This window comes from Nansenia antarctica, assembly GCF_963989245.1.
Source record: "Nansenia antarctica genome assembly, chromosome: 5".
Classification (NCBI taxonomy): Eukaryota; Metazoa; Chordata; class Actinopteri; order Argentiniformes; family Microstomatidae; genus Nansenia; species Nansenia antarctica.
In genome coordinates this window covers 46,227,364-46,245,735 of record NC_137690.1, presented here as the reverse complement: position 1 = coordinate 46,245,735, position 18,372 = coordinate 46,227,364, and the positions used below count along the sequence as shown (strand labels likewise).

Here is an 18,372-nt window from a genome sequence, read left to right as displayed (position 1 = left end):
AAAAAGTAATCTATGCTTGGGCCAGGGGCCATTGGCAGTTACAATGCTAGAGTCTTCAATCTACGGCGGGATGAGATGGAGGTACTGGTGATGGAGGTACTGGTGATGGAGGTAACTGTCCTGGTGAAGGGTCTTGTGTTGATGTGTTTACTGTCCTGGTGTACTAGAGGGTCTTGTGTTGATGTGTTTACTGCCCTGGTGTACTAGAGGGTCTTGTGTTGATGTGTTTACCTTGATGAGCATGAACTTGTGCATGGGCTCGTACCACTGCAGGAGGATCACACTGGCCTCCAGGGCACAACACAGGAACACACAGCCACTCTGAATGTTACTGGCTGCAGGACGAAACAGAATGGATGAGCAGGGAGGGAGAGAGGGAGACAGGTAGGGAGGGGGGGCGGGGGAGAGAGGCAGGGAGGGGGGAGAGGCAGGGAGGGGGGAGAGGCAGGGAGGGGGGAGGGAGAGGGATAGAGGCAGGGAGGGTGGAAGGAGAGAGGAAGGGTGTAGCACAGAGCAATTTAGCTAATAGTACTGTAGCACCCCCATTCTACCACCCCATTCCCCCGTCCCTGTTACCATTGTTGACAATTCTATGGACTGGGATTTTGTTTTTCTCACCCACTGAACAGGTTTTGCAGCCCTTGGTGTCTGGTATCTTACATGTGACAGCGTACTTCCTGTAAACACAGAGATGTTTTCAAATCAGCGTCAGAGTGAATGGTAATGAGATTACCGCCGAGGGCAGTAGTGGCGTGTAGACATTTGTTTAGCTCTTTCTCATGGACATTTTACACGTCCAAAATATGAAAATAAAAGTCACAGAGTGTACATGAAAAGCCTGCCTGAACAGGTGTGTGTTGTGTTTTTAGCGAGGCCTTAAAAGGATCAACACTGTCAGCAGCAGCCCTTGTATGATGGTGAGCGCCCTGGTTACCTGGGTAACAGTCTGTGGGTCGGCAGGGCAACCAGGCGCTGGTCCTTTCGCGCCTGCTCATATAACTCCTTCAGCGAATGCGAGTGCAGCTGCGACGACTTCCCTGTGATAACACACACACACACACACACACACACACACACACACATACACACAGACACATGCATCACACACATGCAGCCACGCGCAGACGCATGCCCATACATGCAGACGAACAAACCACACATAAGTTGTCGCACATTTCACACCAATCAAATGCTTGTGGTTTCCGTTACATTTAGTTGTGTTTCTTTATTTGCTGAATGTCCTCATGGCTGCAGTGTCTCTCACCTGATATTGACATGAGGACATTAGTAATGGTGTAGACCCAGACACACTTCCCTGGATAGAGCTGCAAGGTAGATATCGATATATAAGCTTTTATCCAGTGACTTACATTGCAGTGAGTGCATACATTGTTCAGTATATATATATAGATAATAGACTGTAGGTATAAAACCCATAAATAATACTGTAGGTATAGAACCCATAGATAATAGACTGTAGGTATAGAACCCATAGATAATAGACCGTAGGTATAGAACCCATAGATAATAGACTGTAGGCATAGAACCCATAGATAATAGACCGTAGGTATAGAACCCATAGATAATAGACCATGGGTATAGAACCCATAGATAATAGACTGTAGGCATAGAACCCATAGATAATAGACTGTAGGCATAGAACCCATAGATAATAGACTGTAGGTATAGAACCCATACATAATAGACTGTAGGCATACCCATAGATAATAGACTGTAGGCATAGAACCCATAGATAATAGACTGTAGGTATAGAACCCATACATAATAGACTGTAGGCATAGAACCCATAGATAATAGACCATGGGTATAGAACCCATAGATAATAGACCATGGGTATAGAACCCATAGATAATAGACCATGGGTATAGAACCCATAGCTCCAGTCCTCACCAGCTCCATGGTGGCCTCTGAACCGTTCAGGTTGAGGGTGTAGATCCCCTCATCTGCCCCCAGGATCAGGTGCTTATCTGGGGGGGGGGGGCACACACAGGAGGGGTGGGGGAGGCACACACACAGGAGGAGGGACACACAGGAGGAGGGACACACACACACACACACACACACACACACAGGAGGGGACACACACAAACAAACACACACACACACACACACACACACACACAGGAGGGGACACACACACACACAGGGGGGTTTAGTGGACATGCTTTGACTAGGGTCTTGTTTAGGGTTGCCAACTTTCTCACTACCAAATACGGGACAAAAGATGGCGTGCCACGGGGTAGGGGGGGGGGTTTGCAGGAATTGGCGCATTTATGCTATACGTACGCATGAGGTGGTCTGTGATTGGATGGAGGAATATACGGGACAAGGGAGGTCCTGTATGTTCATCCGGCCCAAAATACGGGACATCTAATGCAGGACAGCTGGCAACAACCCTAGTCTAGTTGCAGGTCACTGCATGGTGTCAAGACACCCTCTGATCACCAGAGGGGGACAGAGGCCACCCAGAAACTAACGGATCACAAGGGTGTTCTTGATCACTGTTTCCTGTTGCCTCTCCCCATAAGAGAGTGTTTCCTGTGTTTCTTTGTCTTGGCAGGAAGAATAATTATTTCAGTTATTTTGTATTTATTTGTTTTCAGTTTCAGAGCCGCCTCATACAGACCTTTGGTTGTCGGGTGTTCCCACGTCGTTGAACAGTTTACCTTCAGCGGGCAGCCGTGGAACACCTTCTTAAAGTACACCTGGACAGGTAGGAGACAGACCACACCCACATTTCATTACCTCATGACACTGTAGCTGTCTGAAGCTGTGGTGGTATGTACTCATCATGAGGTTGGGGAACAATCTTACCGGAAGTTTCTTCAGAACGGGGCTGGCACATTCAATCGGATCCTACGTTGAAAAATAAACAAGTTACGATAAGCGCTCGTAACGGAATCAATTCATCCACTTTTCGGAGAAGCAACAACCCAGTCAGAGTAAGGACGGCCCAGATCCGGCCCACAACTTTGTTGCCCGGGCGACCTCTGGCTGTTGTTCATGAGCCTTAATCGTGGGCCATCATTCCAGGTGGTACCTGGGCCAGATGCTGGCCCCCCACGTTTAGACCAAAGGTGGCCCAGTAACTACAGGACCATATCAGGGCCATGTTCCTCATACCAGAGCTGGTCCATAGCACAGTCGGACCAAATCTGGCCCATATACTACTTGCCGTTTGCGGCACTGAGCCATACGCGCCGCCACGAGACCAGGTCGAGCCCACAGTTGACTGGGAAGTGTTGTTATTTAATTCCAGTTTAAAGTCGTAATAGAAAGGTTTTTACCTCCTGGACCCAAGCAGCATTCCAAGATGACTTACGATATTACCAGAGTAACCCGGAGTGACCCAGAATGTAGTCTTGATTTTAGTGGGACTGTACCTGGAGTGCTTGCCTCCTTCTCCTGTCCTTGGGCGGTAACTCAGGTGGCTGTTGGTCAGCATGGCTGTCCGCGAGCTGTGCTGGTGCTGGAGACGGGGAAACAAGCAATAGAGGGGAAAACAATTCGATGTGTCCCAAATGGAAAAGCAACTATTCTCCACTATGCACCACTATTGAACTCTCTCTGGTTAAAAGAGGTGTAATAGGGGGGCGCTTGGTAGCGTAGCACACTAAGGCGTCAGCCATGTAATCGAAGAGTCCCCCGGTTCGATTCTGGCCGTCGACATATCCTGCATGTCAGCACTCACCGGAGTTGACGCTCCGCGTGGACCGCGGCCGGGGGACGGGCCGGGTGTGGGTGCCGCTGGAGGTCCGGACCCGGGGGGTGGGGACGTTGAGGGAGCAGTGTGTGTGTCCGTGGTCCTCCTCCCCAGCCACACTCTCCTCTGAGCTGGTGCGACCCTTGGGCTACATGGGCGTACGGCACATAAAGGTCCTATACATTAGGCTGCATCGCTAAGGCCTGAGGCTTCAACAACTGACGCTAAACTGTGTTTCCTTGTCTGGTACTGTGTACTCTGCAATGACAATAAAGTTGAATATAATCTAACAGTAATATAATCTGTCTAATCTAACAGTAACCCGGTATGTGGCTGTGTAGAGGGTGGAATAAATAAATGATCAAATCAAATATTTGATATATTTGAAATGTTTTGGAAGTATTTATCATATGCATTTGACACAGGTCTGAGTAGAATAACTCGAAATAATTTTATTATTATTATTATTATTAATAATAATAATAATAATAATAACTAGACAGGGACAATTCCTGTGGAAATTGTGATGTGTGCTTTGGCATCTGCCCCCCCCCCCCCCCCCCCCCCCCCCCCTGCACCTGGGCCACTCCCCTGCACCGCCCGGCAAAGACCGCGTTTCTCTAGCTCACCCAGAGGCCAAGTTGTGGGGTGTGTGTGTGTGTGTGTGTGTGTGTGTGTGTGTGTGTGTGTGTGTGTGTGTGTGTGTGTGTGTGTGTGTGTGTGTGTGTGTGTGTGCGTGCGTGCGTGCGTGCGTGCGCGTGCGTGCGCGTGCGTGTGTGCGTGTGCGTGTGTGTGTGCATGTGTGTGTATGTGTGAGTGAGTGTGTCTGTTTGCTGGTCCACTCTCTCTACCACCCGGCCGCACCTGTTTTGAGTCCTATCAACACATCTGTTGACAGTGGCAAATTCGTTGTCATAGCAACTCACTCTAGCCTGACCTCTGCTTGTCTTTGGCTAGCTCTGAAACAAACAGCTGAAACGTAAAAACTATTAATATTTGGGCTTATATGTTGATATTTTGAGTGACAGTAAGAGTTGCTCTACGTTTCCATGTAACATTTAGCAGTGTGCAAAATGTGTACAAAAAGTTCAAAAACGTTTTCTGCTCACTCTGTTCTCAAAGTTCCGCCATTGAATTTCAATGGCGATTTCTCTCCACAAAAAGTATGTGTCTGTGCGTGTGTGTGTGTGTGTGTGTGTGTGTGTGTGTGTGTGTGTGTGTGTGTGTGTGTGTGTGTGTGTGTGTGTGTGTGTGTGTGTGTGTGTGTGTGTGTGTGTGAATGTGTGTATGTGTGTGTGTGTGTTTTGGTCACCACCCTGCCCCCCCCCCCCCCCCCCCGGCGAAACCCGCGTGTCTTTACGTCACCCAAAGGCCGAGCTGTGGCGTTTTCAATATTGCCCAATTCATTGGCTGTGTTCGGAATAGCATACTAGCATACTACTCATACTAGATATGACGTAGTTTTGAGTATTCATCAGAGCAATTGCGCGTCATCTCCCTGTCATCAGAATGATCACGCCCCTTTTTGGGTGATAGAAGCGGAGAAGTTTGACTGGTGGTCAATGGGAATTTCTGGTCTTCGCTACTTTAATCCGATAAAATAAGAAAACCGTAGTGCTTTTTAGATATTAGGAGCTCAATACTCATTGAGTATGCTAGTATGCAGTATGCTAGTATACCATTCCGAACACAGCCATTGTCTATGGGATTTTTTTGTCCGCTAAACGGGGCATTGTGGGTAAACCGTATGCCGTAACCTTCCGCCGGACAATAGCAACGCGAGTTGGAACGAGCCGCACGTTTTGACACCTCTCATGTCTACCTAGTGCCAAAACTGTGGGACGAGATACCGGTGCAAATTTTGCTATAATAATAATAATAAGTTATATGTACAATAACAATAAGTGCTGCTTGCTTAAGCACACTTAATAATAATAATAATAATAATAATAATAATAATAATAATAATAACCTTTGGAGGAAGCGGGGGAGGGATGTCATTTGCTGGTATTGTCCTGCTGGTCTGAATTGTGGGACTGTGGAAAGAATATGAAGGGGGGGGGGGGGGGGGTCAAACAACTCAGACAAATATGTTTATTATAAATATGTATTTATGGAATATCTATCTACATAACATAATTATTATCTTTAGTAAGCATGCACAAAATAATGATATTTTGGGACCATACAGGCTGAAGCAAGCCCACACATTTTTTTGAAAGTTTTTTGAAATTCCAGTTATTATTATTACATGTCGACGTCGTCGTAGTCATCATCTGAATCCATGCGTTGGTCTCTATGAGAGGAAGAGAGGTGGGGGTTGGGGGGGGGGGGTGGATGTTGATCAGTCGGGTGCTCCTGAGATGGTGCTAACATCCACATGCTAATGCACAGTAATGTACTGAAGGGTTCAGTCAGTGTGTGATTGGCTGAATCAGCAGTGTACTGTTACCTGATTGGACTGTAGCCGCTGTCTCTGGATCCCGCGGTGTGATACCTTACTGCGGGCTTTAGCTGAAGGACAGACAGACAAGGACAGGACCCCCGAAGTTCCGTCAAGGCCCAGTTGTTCAAAAACGTTTAATCTGGATCAGAATGATCCTGGGTCTTTTTAGCTGTCCAGGATCAGATCAGAATCAGGCACAGCACCAGAATATCTGAAAGCCCTTTTGCTAGCATATCAGACCAATAGAGCTCTCAGGTCTTCTGACGCTGGTTTTCTCTGTGTACCACATGTACAAAAGAAGAGATTTGGTGAGGCTGCATTCTCATTTTATGCACCAAAACTGTGGAATGCACTGCCAGTTTACATTAGGGATGCAACCTCAGCAAATATGTTCAAGTCAAGACTAAAAACCCATCTTTTTAATATTGCCTTTAAATGACAAAATAATTAAATTAATATTATAAAAACCCATCTTTTTAATATTGCCTTTAAATTACTAAATAATTAAATTAAGATTATATAATGATTAAAGCACTTTGAGCTGCAACATTTGCAGGAAAAGTGCTATACAAATAAAGTTATTATTATGATTATGATTATGATTATGATTATTATTAGGATTATTATCGAGCTGGCTGATTTCCCCTCCTATACGACTCAAAACCAGCCAGATAACATCTGATCCTGGATAGCAAAAAAGAATGGGGATCATTCTGATCCAGATGAAACGTTTTGAACAACTGGGCCCAGATGATAATTCGATATGTCATGTAGGAAGATACTGAGTGCCTTTGGTAAATGCACTCTGAGTGTGAACACTGGGTTCAGCGTCATAAAGGTGACCAAGTCATTTGATTTGGACAAGAGGCATTCCATGAGTGCTGATCAGATTTCCAGAGCGAATTTACGAACGCAGCCTCTGTACACCAGCACACCTCTGTTAAGCGGGGTACACACATAAGGATTTTCAAAATCTTAACCGAAATCTTATCTGAGACAGACCCCACACATGAAGAAACAAATTCTTGGATTGAACAGCCTTGATCGTATTGTGTGTGGTGTGCGCCGAATTCCCCATTTCAGCACCCCACAGACATAAAGATTTTCGTTACGACAGACTCCAGACTCTCTAGAGTCTCGTTCCCCAAGCCAGAAATCTCACGTGAACCCATCCTTTTAATATTGCCTTTAAATTACAAAATAATTTGAGCCGCAACGTCTGCAGGAAAAGCGCTATACAAATAAAGTTATTATTATTATTATTATCTAACGTAGTACCCTGACTGACCTGTACGAGACAACCATGTGCGACAGGGCAAATAAAGTGCCGAATAACGAAAAGAAGTAGTCAGCTCGCTTCTTGATTGGCTACGTTATAGTTGGACTCGCGAGCAGGGTTGCCAGATGGGAATGACATTTTCCACCCTAACCACAGTCTAAAGGAACACAACAAGCAGGAGATACTGGTGGCCTTCTACCGCGGCGCAGTGGAGAGCATCCTCACCTACGGCATCTGCAACTGGTTCTCCAGCTGCACAACAGCGGAGAGAAATGCGCTACAGAGAGTAGTGAGAACAGCACAGAAGATCACCGGCGCCCCCCTCCCCTCTCTGGAAGAGCTGTACAACACACGCTGTCTCAGGAAGGCCTCAAAGATCTCCAGGGACCCGACCCACCCTGGGCACGTACACTTTACCAGGCTGCCCTCGAAAAGGAGGTTCAGGACCCTGGCCGCTAAGACAAACAGACTGAAGAACTGCTTCTACCACAGGGCCGTCCAGGCCCTGAACACAGCAAAGACCTAAGTTCTGGGCCCTGGACAGTCTGGACGGATTGTATGGCAGCTGCTGGACTGAAAAAATCAGGTGTAGTGCTGAGGCACAAACATGTACATTTCAAGCCTGCAAACTGTGACACTTTAAATAACGTGGAAAAAATACTAGTGTGCAATATGACAACCCTAGTTGACTATCTGTGCAGTATAGTACAGTGGATTGTGTACATAGCCTTTATTTATGTAAACCAGCTCCTTACCTTCTTGTGATTTTTTCTTTTTCTAAAAGTGTTTTTTTTCCCCTTTCCTAACACCAGGGGAGCCACCCCTCCTAAATTTCGTTGTTTGGTACCTGTACTGTAGCAATGACAATAAAGTCCATTCATTCATTCATTCATTCATTCATTCATAAAACCGCTAATTCCACCAAAAAATCTGGCAACCCTATGATTTCTGGTCGTAAGTATTGAACACATTTGACATTTACGATTGCCTGCCACGCCCATTTTCCGAGCAGGTTGTCGGGAGAGATTGACTCTTAACACACCTCACACCACAGGATTTTGTTATAGGAAAATGTTAAGAGCCATCTGATAATCGGCGTTTTCTGTCGTTTTCAGCCATCCGAAAATCGGCCAGAAAATCCTTATGTGTGTACCCCGCTTTAGGGAACACACACACACACACACACACACACACAACTCTTACCGTGCCGTCTGGCGAGTCTGCCTTTGTGGTTCGTGTGTAGATCTGTTCCACTGAACACACACACACACACACACACACACGCACACATGCACGCACGCACACGCGCACACACACACGCATGCACACACGCACACATACACACACACACACACACACACACACACACACAATGAACAACGATTATTGCACTGGATAAAAACCTAATCCTGGAAAAGTTGAGTAAATAAGTAAAGTGTCTCACAGCTGATGTCAGAGTTGGTCCTCTCTGCCTGGATGTGTCGGTTCACTGAGTGGATCCTTTTCAGGGAGCCTGGCATGACCACCTACCACAGATCATCAGACAGGGATACACACATGATACTGAGCAATGGACCTATCGCTAAGCCACGCCCCGAAATACAAATTGTCCAATCATATCACAGTGAAAGTCACTACAGGCAGAAAACTCTGACAATTAAAAAAAATATATATATTTCTCTGTGACCACTCCACATGAGGCTGTTATTCACTGTCACATACCAATTCAACAGGTCACGGTGGTCTGCATGTCGGCACTCGGCACCCGATTTAATGTTCTGACTTTTCTTTTGAAAAATGTTAATACATTTCCGTGTTGTTGAAAATCAACGACACATTCGCCAGTCAACTAACACAGCTTGTTTTGTGAGCTTGCTAACAATGTAGAGTAGTGTTATAGATGAGTTAGCAGTGGGGATTACTCAGTTCGTGTTGTGATTTTCAACAACGTTTGAAACATATTTCTGTGTTTCAAAATAAAATTGGAACATTTTGATTTGGTTGCCGACACGCGAACCAAAACACTAGACCGTGTCACCTACTGTATGTTTCTCTAGGTACAAAGAGGATAAAATGATAGGTATGGCCAGGTAGGCAGTGACCTCTGACCTCCATGTCCTCCTCCTCTGACTGCAGACAGGCCTTCAGCCTCTCTGGGTGCTGCTGCTTCTCCAGCAGGTCCAGGATCAGCTCCTGCCTCAGACAGGGCTGGGTGACAAACAGGTGCTGCAATGGGGGAGGGAGAAAGGGGAGGGAGAGAGACAGAGAGGGGTTGGGAGAGGGGAGGGAGAGAGACAGAGAGGGGAGGGAGAGAGACAGAGAGGGGAGGGAGAGGGGAGGGAGAGAGAGAGAGACAAAGATCTGTATTATCATGGTCTTTATGGTGCGTGTGTAGAGATGCACCTGTATTATCATGGTCTTTATGGTGTGTGTTGTGTGTGGCAGTGTACTCACTGCCAGCATCTTAGAGGCGGTGGGTCTCTTCTTAGGGTTCCTGATCAGCATCGCTTTCACAAAGTTATAGAACATGGACGACCTACGATGGAGGGAGGGAAAAGGGTACAGGGGAACACTTTTTAAAAAAAGAAGAAGAATAGTAACAGCAGTTTCGGAAAAACTGCCGACTGCATAAAGGGGCACTTCATCACTTTTGAATGCTCATCATCTCCAGCAGCATACACCAGTGTCTACAGACAGCACGTGAGGATGGCCAGCCTCTACGATTTGTATTCATTTAATTATATTTTATTTGTATGTCTTTCTGACGACAGAGTGTAGAAAACAAGTATCCCTATAGTGGCTTAAGTCCAAACTGTATCACTATAGCGAAGTTGATTGTAGTGTCCTTATAGTATACTGTAGTGTAGTTCTAGTGTAGTTCTAGTATACTGTAGTGTAGTTCTAGTGTAGAGTTGTAGTGTAGTTATAGTATACTGTACCATTTGGCCTTTTCTTTGAGTTTGGGAGGCTGGTAGCCACTCTTGGACATGAGGAACAGGACCCTAAAAAAGACAAGACTTGCGTATGAGTGTGTGTGTGTGTGTGTGTGTGTGTGTGTGTGTGTGTGTGTGTGTGTGTGTGTGTGTGTGTGTCTGTGTGTGTGTACGTGTGTAAATATGTGTGCAGTCTTTCATGTGCGATGCGGTAGACATGCAGACCAATGCATCACGGGGAAGACAGGGAGAAGACGTGTGGAGACATGCATCACAGGGGTGGGGGGGTGGGGGGGGGACAGGGGGTGGAAAGTCTTGATATTCTCTAGAGCGAGCAGTAAGCAATGTTGTTATTGTGTGTGTGTGCGTGTGAGGGGAACGATTTTTGCTGTGTGGGTGATTGTACAGCATGAGTGTTTGTGAGTGTTTGTGTGTAGGTGTGTTTTGTGTGTGTGTGTGTGTGTGTGTGTGTGTGTGTGTATGTGTGCGTGTGTGTGTGTGTGTGTGTGTGTGTGTGTGTGTGCTGGTGCTGGTGCTTGTGCTTGCGTGCATGCATGTGTGTGCGTGCGCGCGTGTGTGTGTGTGTGTGTGTGTGTGATTACCGGAGTGGGTGCACATCAAACAGGGGAGGCTGGAGCTCTGCTAACTCAATAGCTGTGATCCCTACAGACCAGATATCACACAGCTCGTTGTAACCTCCCTTGATCTCCACTGCCGCCACCTCTGGCGCCATCCTGTGGTGAACATAGGTAGTAGCCATAACCGACATCAACACAGGTAGGGTGGATTCGGATAATCTGGGTCATTGGGTAATGTGGGGGAACACACTGTGTTTCTTGCCTGTTCTAACAAAACCTAGTCAACAGGATGTTTACTATAGGTCTAGCATGGATGTCTGGACTGAAATCTTAAAGTAGATTTTGTTAGAACAGGAAGTAAACACACTGGAGTTTAGGTGTCCCACATCACCCAATGTCACAGATTTCCTGAATTCACCCTATTAAAGAAGTCGACTCTCGCAGAAGAAAAAGAAGAAGACTCTCGCCTATTAAAGAAGAAGACGCCTATTAAAGAAGAAGACTCTCGCAGCAAGACAGAAAAGTTGTATAATAAATAGATAATTTTCAAGGAGAAAGAGTTTTCTGTGAGCTAGATAGGAGTAACAGTGATTTAATAAAGTTGGCTCTTTTCACATTGACTTGAATGTCTATTCGGTTGTTAAGTCTGACGTCAAACGTGACGTTTAGCAATTTCCGGGTCCAAACGAGAAATTCCCCGCACCAGAGTTTTGATTGATTGATTGAAAACTTTATTAGAATGTTTGCAGAAGTAGGTACATGAAAGTACATATTACATACAAGGTCAACTAAAAGGATAAAAACCCAAGAAAGCCACTGGCTTATTTCAATTGGGGTCCTTGATTTTCAATTCATCGTTACATGTAAGACAGACATAAGAAAAAAACTAGTACTATCTACAAGATAATACAGACAAATAACTATTACTATCTACAAGATAAACGTACATCCATCATGGGAAGAACAATACAACAAAACATAAGGTATCGGGTAGGACAGGTGGGGACATACACCACAGGTGGGGGCGGGGGACAAAACACAAAGTATGTACAGTGGGTAGTTCGGGTCTTTTAATCTGATTTTTGTTTTTGTTTTTGTTGTTTTAGAGGGTCCAGTTACGGATTGCAGCCTCCTGTAAATGTTTTTTGAGAGTGGTTTTGAAGGTGGGCAGTGTTTTGCACTCCTTTAAGATTATAGGAAGGGCGTTCCACATTTTTACTGCATAGTTTGCAAACGAGTTTAACCCCTTGTTTGTGGTGCAACGCGGTTGAACGTGGTTCGTGGAGCTTCCTCTGGTGTTGTATGTGTGGACGTTGTTCACTTTTTGGAAGTATGTTGACAGGTACTTGGGTGTCTTTGTGGTGTAGCGTATCTTGAAGACCAGGCCCAGTGCAAGCTGCTGCACTCTGTCAACTACTCGTAGCCAATCAAGGCTCAAAAAATGAGCAGCGGTTAGATGTGTCCTAGGGTTGAGGCCTAGCAGAAGCCTAACCAGTTTATTTTGGGCTGTCTGGAGTCTTGTTTTATGGGCCTTTGTGGTTCTATAGTACCATGATGTTACGGCATAGTCGAAGTGACATTGAATGAGAGCTCCTGATAGGGTCCTCAGTGTGTTTTTACTGACAAGTGAGGATATCCTGTACAAGAATCTAGTTCTATGGTTCACTTTTTTGATTACTTTTGCTGCCATTTTATCTCCGGAAAGATTTGCCTCTAAGATGGAGCCCAGGTATGTAATATCCTCTTTTCTTGTGATATTAATGTTACCCACTTTTATTTTAAAATTTTCAGCCTTTCTGAGTTTAGATGGGGATCCGTATAGGATGGTTTCAGTTTTACCTAGGTGTATTGATAGTTTATTGTCAGCTAGCCAGATGCAGATTCTACTCAGTTCAGTGCTTAGCGCTTTTTCCACCTGCAATATGTCCCTGTCAGAGACCAGCAGAGCCGAGTCATCCGCGAACAGGAACAAATTGCAATCACATGCTGATGACATGTCATTCACATATATTAGGAACAGTAAAGGTCCCAATATGCTTCCTTGTGGAACGCCGCAGGTCACTGGGAGGGGGGGGGACAGTGTTCCGTTCACACTAACCACCTGTTCCCTCCCCTCTAAGTAGGATTGCATCCAGCTCACCGATGTTCTATCGAACCCAATTGCTTTCAGTTTATCTAACAATATGTGGTGATCTACTGTGTCGAAGGCCTTCTGGAGGTCCAGCATGACCATGCCGCAGTACTTGCCCGAGTCCACCTCATGGTTGATGTGGTCGTTCAAATAGAGAAGGCATGTGTCAGTGGAATGGGATGTTCTGAATCCTGATTGAAATTCATACATCAGATTTTTTTCGGTAAGGTACCTATCAACCTGTTCATAAACTATTTTTTCCATAAGTTTCGAGATGGAATTAAGAATAGAAACAGGTCGGTAGTTGCCTGGGTCTAATTTGCTTCCTTTTTTATACAGTGGGGTTACCCTTGCTATTTTAAAGTCAAGGGGGACGTGTCCCTGTTTGATGGAGAGGTTTATTATGTGGGTGATGATTGGGGTAATGGAGGCAGCTGAGTCTTTTAGAAATCTGGCTGGAATATTGTCATGGCCCGTGGCCTTTTCTGAGTGTAGAGCGCCCAGCTTTTTAAACACCTCATCGTTTGACACCATGGTGAGTTTAAAATCATCATTGCGTACACCCAGTTTATTGTAGAACGCACGGATGTGCTCTACACCACAGCGCCCTGAGTGGGGTGGTAGATTGTTAACTAATTTAGTGGCTATGGTTGTAAAGAAAGTGTTTAAGCACTTAGCCACATCCAGCTTGTCTGTAAGGAGAGAATCACCAGATTTTATGTTGATGTTTGTAGACCTGGTTTTGAGTTTTTGACTGCAACCTAGTTGGCTATTAAGTAGCTTCCAAAGGTCACGTGGTTTGTTTAAGTTTTCTTCGATTTTGTTATCGAGGTATTCTTTCTTAGCAGATTTGGTCATGGTAATTACCTGATTGCATAGTTTGTTGCATTGTTTTTTAATTTTCTCAAACTGGGTTTTGTGATCTTCGTTTAAGTGTTTCACTAATTTTGATTTGCATTTTTGAACTTCAGAGCATTTTAGGTCTCTGACTTTCATAGCATTTAGAATGTCCGAATTCATCCATGGTTCCGATCGGGCTTTAACCCTGGTGGTTCTCATGGGGGCTATACTGTCAATAATATTTAGGAATTTGGTTTTGAAACCTAGCCATGCCTCTTCAACCTGTGTGCATTTTAGTTCATCTAACCAGTCTTGATTCTCCAGTTTATGGTTTAAGGCCTCACTAGAATAGGATTTAAGGGATCTAGTGGTTACAGTTTTATGACCGCCAGCCTTGGGTTTATGTTTTTTACGAGTGCAAAAGATCATGTAATGATCACTTAGCCCACATACAATAACCCCACTCTTGGAGATTTTGGACTCATCCGATGTTAGAATGAGATCTATGGTGGTTTGAGTAGAAATACACACCCTAGTGGGTTTGGTAATTTGTTGACGGAGACCGTGTAATTCAGAAAACCTAGTGAAGGATTTGAAAACGGATGCTTCATTTCTGAGCATGTCCGTGTTCAAATCCCCAATAAGAATCTTTTCCACACATTCAACGTCATCCAAGCACCCCTCAAGAATATCATAGAAATCATTCTGATCGGGAGGTCTGTAGATAGTACCAACCAGCACCGGTTTTGCTTTGTTAAAGATAATTTCAACCCAAACAGATTCTAATTTGTCACGATTCAGGTCATCCCGGGTGTTAAAGATAATATCGTTGTGAATGTACATGCAGACACCACCCCCATACCTGTTTCTGTCGTTTCTGATGACTGTGTAGTTAACTATTTCAATCTCTGGGTCTTTGATGGATTCATCAAACTTGGTCTCAGAGAAGCTCAAAATGTGAACCTTGCTGTCATGGAACATTTCTCTGATTTGGTCCAGTTTAGGCACAAGACTGTTCACATTAAGGTGAACAATATGCAGGCCCTTACTGCTGTGTCCAAATAGAGAGTTCATGTCCTTGACTTGGAAATAGTCACAATTCAGGTCATCGACAAGTTGAGGATTGGGGGATGGGGGGGGTCGCCCATTGTTCAACGGGTTCGTTAGGGAGTCTCCGGGTGGAGAAGGGGGGGGTCGTCGTCGGGTGGGGGAGGGAGGGGGGAGGGGGGGAGTCGTCACCGGGTGGGGGAGGCCTCTGTGTTCACTAGATAGCTGGTGGAAGTTAGGTGGGGGGGTAATGTTATTAGCATAGCTACCCATTGTTTTGTTAGCCTCGTCTGAATCCTGGAAGTCCGCTGCTGCTGATGCCGGTTTAACCGGTTTGTCGACAATGTCGTCAATGTCTTCGCTAGTAGCATTTGCCTGGTAAATGCATAGTTGTTCTCTGGCTAAACGTGTAGCTTGCCTGGTTGAGACTGGTCCGGGATTCAGCTGAATGTCTCCCGAGAGAAGTAGATAGAGCCATATCATGGTCCTTCGGTCCATTCTACCTGCCGGGGGTTTGTTCCTTCGCGTCCGGTCCGCAGTCAGCGTCGTGTGGATAGTTGCAGCCCCGAAGCCCAAACATTTCTTTGCGGCGTGGAGATAAAAGTCGCTATGGGTCTCACCTTTTCCAACAAAGTTTGTCTCCTTCTCCATAAGATGCAAGTTCTGTGGTGATTTGATGTACAAATCCGTAATCCACAGAAGGAACAGAAGAAAATGTGGGATAATCCTCGCCGTTGCATTGCCGTCGACGCAGCGGCAGGAGCGTTGATAGATGCGACTACTCATGATGACTCACTCCTCACTCACTCCACTATGCACAACAAGTGTCAACGCACGCCCCAAATTCACGTTTCACGTAAGGTGTCACATAGGGGGAAATTACTTTTTAAAAATATATATAAGCAGTGGTGTAGTCTACGTGATACGCAGGACTACGCCGTATACCCACTAGGAAAGGACAAGGATTTGCGTATACCCACTAGAAAATGCGCGAGGATACGTAACGGCGTTTTGTGACAGAACTTTCACTTTCATTCATAAAATACCATAAATCATAAAATAGTACCAGTGTACTACAGCGGTAGAATGACAGTTCAATCGTTTTTTAGACTGGGATCTATTCATACAACAAGGGACACAGCACTTTCCCGTTTTCCCCATATTGTCAGCGTCTTTGAGCCTCGGAAAAGCGCTATATACATATAATGAATTATTATTATTACTGAGGCATTTCGAAGAGAGCGCCTCAGCCAACTTTGGACCCAGAAACACGTCACGACTTAACAACCGAATAGAGTAGAGACTTTTTTTTACTTTTTTTTTTTTGTAAACCAAGCCAACATCTAACATCAAACAACCACAGGGGCCACAGAGAAGGAACATCTAAACCTCACCAATAGGGCGTCCCGATGAAAGACATCCGCCGCGCAAAAGTAGCCGTGATCTGTGCCGAGATCCCAAAGTCCGCTACACAGAGACGGGGCAAAAATACATCATTAGCATTAATAAAGCATTCATTAGGCTAACAACGTGTTAGTCTTACTAACTTTACCTAATTGAAGTACCACCACTGCGTCATGGAAGTTGCTGTTAACTTTGAATCTTTTTCACTATTGACAACAATAATGTTATACTTTATGTTTGTCTTCTAAGAGTGTCTAAACGTGGTGTGTGTGGTCCAGTGGTCTAGCACCATGGCCTGGGGTGGTCCAGTGGTCTAGCACCATGGCCTGGGGTGGTCCAGTGGTCTAGCACCATGGCCTGGGGTGGTCCATTGGTCTAGCACCATGGCCTGGGGTGGTCCAGTGGTCTAGCACCATGGCCTGGGGTGGTCCAGTGGTCTAGCACCATGGCCTGGGGTGGTCCAGTGGTCTAGCACCATGGCCTGGGGTGGTCCAGTGGTCTAGCACCATAGCCTGGGGTGGTCCAGTGGTCTAGCACCATGGCCTGGGGTGGTCCAGTGGTCTAGCACCATGGCCTGGGGTGGTCCAGGGGTCTAGCACCATGGCCTGGGGTGGTCCAGTGGTCTAGCACCATGGCCTGGGGTGGTCCAGTGGTCTAGCACCATGGCCTGGGGTGGTCCAGTGGTCTAGCACCATAGCCTGGGGTGGTCCAGTGGTCTAGCACCATAGCCTGGGGTGGTCCAGTGGTCTAGCACCATGGCCTGGGGTGGTCCAGTGGTCTAGTACCATGGCCTGGGGTGGTCCAGTGGTCTAGTACCATGGCCTGGGGTGGTCCAGTGGTCCAGCACCATGGCCTGGGGTGGTCCAAAGGTCCAGTAGTCTAGCACCACTGCCTGGGGTGGTCCAGGGGTCTAGCACCATGGCCTGGGGTGGTCCAGTGGTCCAGCACCATGGCCTGGGGTGGTCCAGTGGTCTAGCACCACTGCCTGGGGTGGTACAGGGGTCTAGCACCATGGCCTGGGGTGGTCCAGTGGTCTAGCACCATGGCCTGGGGTGGTCCAGTGGTCTAGCACCATGGTCTGGGGTGGTCCAGTGGTCTAGTACCATAGCCTGGGATGGTCCAGTGGTCTGGTACCATGACCTGGGGGGCATATGTGTGACCCTCACACATATGCCCTGCTGACATGCCCTCTCCTCCTTACTTTACGGTTTCTCTACACTGTCTCTATCCAGTGAAAAAACTATGTGCAACATCAAAGTGGGACAGCCCCACTCAACAAATAACCTTTAAAACAGGGTCTAACTGACAGGGTTTAAACAGGGTCTAACTGACAGGGTTTAAACAGACCTACCTAGCTTCACCTCTCCCTGGCCGTTCAACAGGATGTTGGCTCCCTGGATGACAGGAAGAGACAAAAGAGCTGAATTATCAATAATCTATCAATGAAATATCTATAATATATCAATGAAATATCTATAATCTATCAATGAAATATCAATAATCTATCAATGAAATATCTATAATCTATCAATGAAATATCAATAATCTTTCAATGAAATATCTATAATCTATCAGTGAAATATCTACAGGACATTTTGCTGGCAAGCATGAACACAGGACAAACACACCAGCCCCCAGTCTCCTTCAGAATCAGAATTATTTTATTTGGCCACGTATATTTGCACATACAGGAAATTGGCTTGGTGAGGTTGGTGCATAGGACATAAAAAATAATCATATATTTCTATAAGCAGAAATAATGTAAAAGACAATAGCAAAAACTAAGAACAATAAATGATGTAGGCTGTAAATTAGAATACATGTAAAATAGTATAAATTACACTGTCAGTGCATTGTATGTGTGTGCGCACACACACACACACACACACACACACACACACACACACACACTTACCTTTATGTCTCTGTGGATCTTCTTCTGACCATGTAAGTAGTCCAGACCCTGCAGGGACGCAGACACATGTAAGAG

The 18,372-nt window shown here is 45.7% G+C and overlaps 1 protein-coding gene across 1 annotated transcript in view; it reads right to left on the bottom strand.

The window, feature by feature from the left end:
* The window catches only part of map4k1 (mitogen-activated protein kinase kinase kinase kinase 1), a gene marked incomplete at both ends in the record, with an annotated part of 33,101 nt that overhangs the window by 3,175 nt on the left and 11,554 nt on the right, over nucleotides 1-18,372 (bottom strand). Inside the window, 19 exons of the mRNA XM_080531641.1 lie at nucleotides 232-335; nucleotides 619-677; nucleotides 935-1,037; nucleotides 1,265-1,325; nucleotides 1,912-1,988; nucleotides 2,648-2,726; nucleotides 2,836-2,877; nucleotides 3,405-3,490; nucleotides 3,713-3,872; nucleotides 5,697-5,760; nucleotides 5,976-6,018; nucleotides 8,894-8,975; nucleotides 9,559-9,675; nucleotides 9,904-9,985; nucleotides 10,389-10,451; nucleotides 10,985-11,116; nucleotides 16,373-16,445; nucleotides 17,734-17,776; nucleotides 18,298-18,345. Of these exons, the coding sequence (XP_080387767.1) occupies nucleotides 232-335; nucleotides 619-677; nucleotides 935-1,037; nucleotides 1,265-1,325; nucleotides 1,912-1,988; nucleotides 2,648-2,726; nucleotides 2,836-2,877; nucleotides 3,405-3,490; nucleotides 3,713-3,872; nucleotides 5,697-5,760; nucleotides 5,976-6,018; nucleotides 8,894-8,975; nucleotides 9,559-9,675; nucleotides 9,904-9,985; nucleotides 10,389-10,451; nucleotides 10,985-11,116; nucleotides 16,373-16,445; nucleotides 17,734-17,776; nucleotides 18,298-18,345 (1,518 nt within the window). The remainder of the gene's footprint in view (nucleotides 1-231; nucleotides 336-618; nucleotides 678-934; nucleotides 1,038-1,264; nucleotides 1,326-1,911; nucleotides 1,989-2,647; nucleotides 2,727-2,835; nucleotides 2,878-3,404; nucleotides 3,491-3,712; nucleotides 3,873-5,696; nucleotides 5,761-5,975; nucleotides 6,019-8,893; nucleotides 8,976-9,558; nucleotides 9,676-9,903; nucleotides 9,986-10,388; nucleotides 10,452-10,984; nucleotides 11,117-16,372; nucleotides 16,446-17,733; nucleotides 17,777-18,297; nucleotides 18,346-18,372) is intronic.